Source organism: Tachysurus fulvidraco, chromosome 1, assembly GCF_022655615.1.
Source record: "Tachysurus fulvidraco isolate hzauxx_2018 chromosome 1, HZAU_PFXX_2.0, whole genome shotgun sequence".
Classification (NCBI taxonomy): Eukaryota; Metazoa; Chordata; class Actinopteri; order Siluriformes; family Bagridae; genus Tachysurus; species Tachysurus fulvidraco.
Window position 1 is genome coordinate 3467082 of NC_062518.1, and position 9411 is coordinate 3476492.

A 9411-nucleotide genomic window follows, 5' to 3' on the forward strand; every position below is an offset into this window, starting at 1 on the left:
AAATTAAAGCATTTTACAGTATATGGACAGTGTTATAGATTTAACCAAGTATTTTGTCTTTATATTAACTGATCTGACACCATAAAGAGTATCTGAGCAAGGTATCAAACAAGAGACCCTGTGAGATAAACTCTACATTCTGCACCTTTATATTAACGAATTATAGGAATTAATATTACAAATATGTATAGTCCAAAAAAAAAGTCTGACATTTCCTTCCATCCTGAGGCCTCACTCCTCAGTGTTGGGTTTCAGGTTGACAGACGCGTGACAGTAGAGTGAATCTGGCAACCCTTGGGGGCGTAAGGGGCGGGTTTGGAGAGGAGATTGCGCGCGTTAGGGGGATCAAAGCTCTCCACTCGCGCTCTGGCTCTGTTGGATGTAACCGCGCGCGCGTTTCGCTCTCATCGAGGACCGAAATCACGCTTTCGTTTTGTTGGATTACAGCCGATCTGATGTTTTATTACTGCAGTCTGATGCGAAGAAATGGGTAAACTCCATTCCAAACATGGTAAGCGGTTTGATTTCCATGCATTCTGTTTATTTCTATTCTTTTGCTTGTGCTGAAGCGCTTGTACTTCTTCTTGTACTTCGATCCACTAACAACGTTATCCCGTTTTCCCCCATTTCTCCTCTTTTCCCTGTTCCTCCATCCCGTTCCTTCATTTCTCCTATTTAAAGCTGCAATCTGTAAACCGAGGGAAAGCCCGGAAGGTGAGTGACTTTCATCTGGGATTAAAACATCATTAAGAGCGCGCAAAAGCGCTGCTGGGGCTTTAATAAAGTGCCCCACGCGCTTACTTCTGAAAGCACAACCACAAGTCTGTAGTCTTGGCCCTTATGATTTTGATGATTATTGTGCAATCTGGTGTAAAGTGCATTGTCCTTGCTGTTCGTGGCAGGTGATAGTTTTGTAGTGAATGCCTGCTTGGCTCGGAAAGGGCTGGACGACTGGCTGGTTAAACAGAGGTATTACTGCACCGGCGCTCGGCTGGAACAGCAGGACTGTCCACAGAAAAGTACCTGCGGGACATCAGCGAGGGTAAGAAACCTGTCTCTGTGGCACTTTCCATTTTGCTGCGTTTTATGCGTGACTTGTCTGCTCTCCTGGCGCGTGTGTTGCGTGGCTCCGACGCACAAACCCTGAACCGCAATCAGTGTTATGTCGTTATTCCGACTTAATATATCGTAATTCGACTTAATAATCGGTTATTTAGGCTCACTGGATTATTATGTCCGAGTTAATAACTCGTTTTTGTACTTAACAATTCGTTCATTTGACGTACAAAGTTGTTAGACAGAATAACTCGTTATTCCGACTTAATAACTCGGTATAATAACAAGCATCTTAGTTTGACTCAATATCACATTATAATTAATAGTTATATTATTTCTACTTCATATGTAGAATTTATATCTAATGGATGGACATAAATGAGCAACATGTTTAAGTGCAAAGTATTATGTTGGAATAATGACATGACATCCTGAAATATTGAATTATGAAGTTCAAAATAATGAGATATTAAGTTCAAACTGTGCCGTAGAACTGGTTCAGTTCACAGCTTGTAGTTCAGGGCTTTGAATGTAGAAATAATGATTTTTTTTTGTTTTAAAGTTTATTTAACAGAAGTTTAACAACAGACTTGTTATTTTCTGCCTTCATGTTGTTGTTTTTTTACAACATAGTAAGATTTAATTGTTTGGTTTTATAATTGTTAAATTGGACAAAAATTTTGGGATTTGATCTTCTACATGTTTTTTTTTTTTAAAGAAAACTTCTTAAAGAAACCAAGAAAAGGTTCTTCCAAAGTATCATTCATAAAAAAATAAATAAATAAATAAATAAATAAATAAATAAATAAATAAAACTTTTATGCTGATGTTCTATTAGCCAGTTTACGCAATCTGGTGTAAATATTCCTGTCGTAATTCTTAATTGTTTCCCGACTTTGCCGTTTTCTGTGACTTGGCCCGACTTAAAGACCACCCCATTTTCCCCCTTAATGGTTTCCTGCGCTTGGAAAATGATCTTGGCATTGTGCTTTGGATAATCAAGAACAATACTGAGCATGTATCTCGCAGCAAGCTGGGAACACACACGGGAAAAAAAGACGCTTTGTTTTGCGGCCCGAGCCTAACTACAAAAGGCAGAACCGTTATGTTGAGCTGAGATGGGAGAAGTTTTTTTTTGAATCCACACACCCACTAATGAATGGCTTTTAAAACGCCTGCCAACAGGCTCTCTACAATTGCAAATGCTCCCTTTGAAGCCTGAGGTAGAGCCGGGAATTTTTTTTTCCAAATGTTTATTCCTGGGAATGATGGAAGGGGAAAATATCTGGTGAAGAGTTATTTATTTTTTTTTATTTCACAAAAGGTCCAAAGTTTGTTTGCATCTGAAAATGTAGAAATGTATTTTTGAAGAGTGACAGTGTTCTGACACATTCCTTAAAACAAACAAAAAAAAGCAGTCTGATATGTTACCAAATCTGATATGAGCGTTCCGTCGAGTTCGGAATAACACAAAGCACCCGAGTATTTGCACCGACAGGAAATCATTTTAAGGGGTCCAAGCACTGACGCTGCTGGAACCCTGTTGTTTTTTTTCTTTTCTTGACAGGAGGAAACTTCACAGCAAACTATAGTTTATAGCCACAAAGTACGTGTATTCACAAGAATAAGGAGATGTGAGAAGCCTGTTTGAGTTTTTACAAAAGTCCAGAATCCCGACAGACAGTCATATTTTGGAAAAACGGCGTGAAAGAAGTCGGACGTACCCGAGGTGTTCCGTGCCTGAAGAAATCGTCTGTGTTTAGACAAAAGATGAGGTGAAGATGTGGTGAAATGATTGTTTTTTTCCTTTTTGCTAAAAGGAAGAGATGATGGGAAGGAAAAAAGAACTTCACACTAAAGTTAGTGGTGTGTGTGTGTGTGTGTGTGTGTGTGTGTGTGTGTGTGTGTGTTTCAAAAATGTTTCATTGCTGCCATGAAAGCTGTCTGATGCATTCCTGAGAACGATGGGAAGCACTGAGTTTGGGGTTTTTACAAAGGACCGGAGTCTATTTGCACCTGACAGGAAATCTTTTTTTTTTAAACTAAAAGGAAGCATCTACGGGGGGAAAACTTCACACCAAAGTTTTTTTTTTTTTTTTGATTGTTGCCATGAAAGCAGTCATACCATATTCATGAGAATGATGGGACATGAGACATCTGTTTAAGAAATTTACAAAGGTCTGGCCTGTTTACCTGACAGGTTGTCGTTTTTGTGCTAAAAAGAAAAAAATAGCGCATGAAAATAGTCGGACATACCCAAGGCGTCGGGAAAAAAACGCCTCTGTGTTTAGACGAAAGGTGAAGTTTAGTTTTTTCCCCCAGTCAAATGCATGAGGGTGAAATTTAAGCAACAGAGGAAAGAATGTGTCAAGGTTCAGAACAGACGCAGCGCTCTATGGAAAACGATGGATCACGGTGGGCTTGAAAGCTTGACGGGCTGGTGACAGGGGCGCATTGTGCGACCGAGTAAAGGAGGAGGGGAAGGGAAGGGAGGGAACGCAAGCCTGTCTGTGATTTGGCATCCTGGTAAACACACAAGAACGTCGCTGTTTGAGGAGAGCCGTAATGCTCTGGAAGCACTTCTGAGGAAGCATAAGCCTCTTTTTGGGTCGCGGGTCTGCCATGTCTCAAAAGAGTTTTTGAGAAAATGAAGGGGGGTGGGGTGGCAGGGTTGATGGTTTTGGGGTGGGGAAAGGGGGGATTTGGGGGTCCACTCTTAAAAAGTCCACTTGAACAAGGAAGGCCACTTTGCAGGCTTTTTTAAGACGTATGCAAATATTTTCTCACCGAATGTTTATGGAGTAGTTCTACAGCTCCAGAGCGAATACATCAGACCCGGGTGCTGATAATAGACAGGATATTAGTATCATTGCACTCCTTATTCTTCTGTAGACATGTAGGCAGGATTTTCTTCACACACTCTTATATAAAGAGCAGTATTTCTTCTAAGCATTGTTATTTTGAGCAGATTTGAAGGCAGCGTCCCGCTTTCCTGCTCGTGCTTGGCCAAGGCTTTTGTGTAATTTTGTTCAGTGTTTAAAAGACCGGATAGAAATTTTGTCTGAAATAACTGTCTTTAAGGCTGTGAATATTCCTGCTTGGATAGTAGGTGCAGTCTTCTATTTCAACCGATGTTTGGTTTCTATGTGAAGGAAACCCTGAAAGGTTCTGTGTACTAGCACTGGGTGATCTTTCAATAATATATCGATGGCACGATAAACTGTCAGAGTTTACATTTTTCACATATTGTGGTTCGTACAATTTTTTTTATAAAACAAGTTTTACCAAGGGGGTTTCCTCCGGGTACTCCGGTTTCCTCCCCCGGTCCAAAGACATGCATGGTAGGTTGATTGGCATCTCTGGAAAATTGTCTGTAGTGTGTGTGTGTGTGTGTGTGTGAGTGAATGAGAGTGTGTGTGTGCCCTGTGATGGGTTGGCACTCCGTCCAGGGTGTATCCTGCCTTGATGCCCGATGACGCCCCGTGACCCGAGAAGTTCGGATAAGCGGTAGAAAATAAATGAATGAAAGTTTTACCAATGGCAAAGAGTCAAAGCATCGAATCAAACCTAACGTTAAATGCAATGTTTTCTTGGTGACACTCTGAAATCAACAATTTTTCTATTACTGATAGCGGAGCACTCCCAAGAATAGACTGACATTCTTGGATTGTCCACTTAAAGATGTTACGCAAGACACTACAATGGAGAATGTTCAATTGACACCAGGTTTCAAGAAGAAAAAAAAACCCTTTAGAAATCTCTAACCATTATAGGAACCCTTGAGGAACCCTTGGGATCTTGATCAGAAGGTCGGGGTTCGAGTCCACGAGCTGCTGAGACATCAACGTCGGGTCCTTGAGCAAGGTCCTTAACCTCACCTGCTCCAGGGGCGCCGTCCTATGGCTTGACCCTGTGCTCTGTCCCCGTATGTCACGTCCCATTTATAAAGATTCATGAAAAAAGTACTAAAAAGTAGAGGTTCTACTAAAAAGTAGAGGTCTTCTTGGGTCTAAAGAAATGTACCCGACCCGAAGTGACCCGAATCACATTTTACCCGAACCTGACGTGCATAATTTATTTTTTTTTTTTTAAGAAAGACCCGACCCGAGACAAACCTGAAAAAATGAGACGCGAGTCCAACCCGACCCGTCGGCATTTTTTTTTAACCCGACTGGACCCGAATGTTGCATAACTCTACAGTACACTAAAGTAACCGCTAGGTCTGTTTCAACGAAAATGAGCTTACCGCCAACCACACGTCGCCAGCCGCATGTCGCTAGCGGTCTCGGCAAACAGAGTAGAGGTTAGAAAAGGACTCGAGTCGATGCACACACACACACGAGATACAGTAGTTTGGGTCTTCTCGGGTCCGGTTGGTAAAAACACATTCATTTTAAATTACCCGAGACCCGATGCCGCCATTATTACACCCGACCCGTGTCCGAGGCACACGTGAAACCTTCAGACCCGAACCCGCTCGGGTCTCGGGTCGGACCTCGGGTTTTGGGATCTAAGTGGACCCGTGAAGACCTCTACTGAAAAGTCATGTGGTAGCTGACTGTATCCACCAAAGACTTTGCGGCCGAAGGTATATAAGGTCATTCGGTGCCACCAGAGTTTATCTGAAGTAGGCTTGTCTGGTATGGGAAGAAAAAAAACGTGCGGAAAATCGACTTCTCGTTACACAGGAAACAGGAAGCAAAAAACATCGTAGTGAATGTTGACGTGTTGGTTCGGCCATGTCTGAAGTAGACAGATAAAAGTCTCTTGGTACTGCTGTCACGTTTGGAAGTGTACTGATGTAAAGGACAGGATGAGGCCCACTGTTATAAAACAAAGCTGGTCTTTTTTGGGGACGGAAGCTTTATTGTCTTCGGAGTGATTAGCTAGGAACGAAGCCTGCTGGTTTCGCAGAATATACCATGAGCGCTCAGAGGTCAGGCTTTTATTAGAGCTGTACTGGGATTCTGAAGGGCACTGTAATAAATTCGTAATAAAAAGACGCTGAGAATCGTTACTGCGATGTGGTTAAATATTAACCGACGTTGCTTTCGTCTACAGTCGTTTACGATTGAGTGCAAAAGTTTGCACACCCTCAAGACAAAAATGAAGAGAAAGAAACTCTCAAGGTTTCACAGATGTTCCTGTGTTAATGATTAAATAAAGATATATTCATAATAAAATTATATTGGTTCAAATGTTTGCATTTTTCTGTCTAAATATCCTGTAATTACTTGCATGAGTAACTACTTCTGTTGTTTTTTTTTTAACCCGATCCATTGCGGTTTTTCTGGAGTCAGTCAGATCGTATTTATGTATTCCTTAAAGAAGGTGACACACGGAAATGCGCGGAGACACAAAAAGAGATAGAGAGAGACAGAGAAGATACGTGGGGAGAAGTACATGGCGTGTCCAGAGAGAGACAAATTAAAAAAAAGGCATATGGAGACACTTAGACAGACAGATAAGAGAGACAGAGACAACATGGGAGAAAAACAGAGAGATTCAATGAATGGAAAGAAAGACACTGAAAGAGAGGCAGAGACGCATACAGAGAGACATGCATGGGGAAAGAGACACACAAAGAAAGACACATATGCACATGATATATATTGTATGATATGTCAGGAGACACACAAAAAGAAAGAGTCTCACATGATGAAACTGACATGCATAGTAAAAGACACGCAATGGATAGACACAGGCACGGTGACATATAGAGAGACATGTAGAGAGATACACCTTGAGAAAGACTCACACATAGGTAAATATATTGAGAGAGTCACATACATGGACAGATCCATAGAGAGAGATACACACTTGAAGAGTGAAACGCACACAAATAAAAATAGACAGGCCGAGAGAGAGACACAACATAAAGAGAGAGGTACACATAGACACAGAGAGGGATACACACAAAATGAGAGACATAAATATGTAAGAAGTGATTCACAAATGGAAAGAGAAACATACCTAAAAAGAAAAACATAGACATGCATGAAGAAAGACAACTATGATAGAGAGACACACATAAAAAGAGAGAGACACATATAGAGAGTTACAGAGATACACATACATAAAAATAGACACAAAAGCATCCATAGAGAGAGACAGACATGAAAAGAAAGACACATTAAAAGAGAAACACGTGAAAAGAGACACAAAGACACACATCGAAAATAAAAAATAAAAAAAAACATGAAAAGAGAGACACACAAATAAAGAGAGGTAAACGACTTGGGGCAAGTCATGGCCGGGGCAAGTCGTGGCCTAATGGTTAGAGAGTCTGACTTGTAAACCTAAGGTTGTGGGTTCGAGTTTCGGGCCGGCCACGATTGAGGTGCTCTTGAGCAAGGCACCGAACCCCCCCCAACTGCTCCCCGGGCGCCGCAGCATAAATGGCTGCCCACTGCTCCGGGTGTGTGTTCACGGTGTGTGTGTGTGTGTTCACTGCTGTGTGTGTGTGTGTGTGTATGCACTTTGGATGGGTTAAATGCAGAGAACTAATTCTGAGTATGGTTCACCGTACTTAGCCGTATGTCACGTCACTCATACAGAGAATCACACATAGACAGATCCACAGAGAGGAATACACACACGGAGAGAGAGAAACATACATGTCATATAACTTGGCCAGATATATCTGTTATAACTTTTTACAACCTTTGTTATGATCTTTCGTTTTGGTCTGAATACAAATAGTGGGTCACGGCACCATTTTATCGACCTTTGGATCGTTTTTCCGTTGATTATTATGTCAGATACGTGTTCCTTTTACCCACAAAATAAATATGGCATTTTGTCATTTACTTGCATTTACTTCTTAGTGCAGACATTTGAAGTCTGAGTGATTCTTCAGGTGACCAAACTCATAAATATTTAGATCCTTTACAGCAATAGGAAGAAATAGTCCAAACCCAGTAGGTAGATTTAAGTGACTGGTTCTAATGAGGAGTCGAGAACATTAGGAGAACTTTAGACTGGCCTTGAGGAACACATGTTTATTTGCCAGATGGTTTGAAGTGATTTGGCAAAGCAGTTTACGGATCCCTACTGAAAGACTTGGACTGTTTGAACAATTTGGACTCAGTAGAGTTTTGTGTGTGTGTGTGTGTGTGTGTGTGTGTGTTTTCACATAAATTATTAAGTCCTGTGAGCTTAATGGTTTTCACAGTGTTAAGGGAGAAAGAACAAAACGGAGCAAGACATGCGTCCGACCATAAATATTTATTTGGAAGCATTTGCTTTGTTTGGAGTTCAACACAGCGTTTCTAAGATAGCTTAATATTTAATCGCGTGTTAACGTCAGAGGCGGCGCTCGATGACGGCTCACGTTTTTTTTTCCCCGCCTCTTTCTTTTTTCGTGCCGTCTGGCTTCTGAGCTTAATTTGTTTTCGTTGCCATGGTTGTGTTTTATTTTGAAACGAGTACCAAATACAAACGAGTGTTATTTTTATTGCACGATGAAGATGATTGGAATCGCGTGTTAATTCTCGATTCCTGATGGTTCAGTGAGCGTTAAGGGGCCAATTTCTCTTCTGTATGTTTATATGATCTTAACAATTATGGATGTTTTCTCCATCTCTGGTTGCTGGACTGACTAACACATAAATGTGTGTGTGTGGGGGGGTGGGTGGGTAGGGGTGGTTGTCTGAAGAGGGGTGGGGGGTATTGTACAAATGTAGACTATATGAGAAGGACAGTGGGGAGTCAGGATCAGGAATCTGTTTGATGTTGAGACTTTGCCGTTGCTGAGTGCTGAAAGTGTCCTCTCACACTGACCCTGCTCATAAAGCACTGCCTTCACACTACAGCAGGGTTATATGACAAAATAATACTATTAAATTAAACCTGCCACGTTTCCTGTAAGAGTATTAATCAGCACACTGTAGGAGATGATAACCCATATAACGTGTTGTCTCATCTGAGAACTATAGAGATGCTGTTAAAGCTAATTAGTACTTTCAGCTTAGATAGATAGATAGATAGATAGATAGATAGATAGATAGATAGATAGATAGATAGATAGATAGATAGATAGCAATACGTTTTGAGCTGATAGATAGATAGATAGATAGATAGATAGATAGATAGATAGATAGACAGACAGACAGACAGACAGACAGACAGACAGACAGACAGACAGACAGACAGATAGATAGATAGATAGATAGATAGATAGATAGATAGATAGATAGATAGATAACAATACTTTTGGAGTTGATAGATAGATAGATAGATAGATAGATAGATAGATAGATAGATAGATAGATAGATAGATAGATAGATAGATAGATGACCAATACTTTAGGAGTTGATCGATAGGTAGGGTGCCAATACTTTTGGAGTTCACAG

At 41.0% G+C, this 9411-nt stretch overlaps 1 protein-coding gene across 1 annotated transcript in view; it reads left to right on the top strand.

The window, feature by feature from the left end:
- Nucleotides 1-349: 349 nt before the first annotated feature.
- nkd1 (NKD inhibitor of WNT signaling pathway 1) overlaps nucleotides 350-9411 on the top strand; it is a 63573-nt gene continuing 54511 nt past the window's right edge. The window contains exons 1-3 of the mRNA XM_027155681.2: nucleotides 350-511; nucleotides 682-714; nucleotides 903-1042. Of these exons, the coding sequence (XP_027011482.2) occupies nucleotides 487-511; nucleotides 682-714; nucleotides 903-1042 (198 nt within the window). The 5' untranslated portion in view covers nucleotides 350-486. The remainder of the gene's footprint in view (nucleotides 512-681; nucleotides 715-902; nucleotides 1043-9411) is intronic.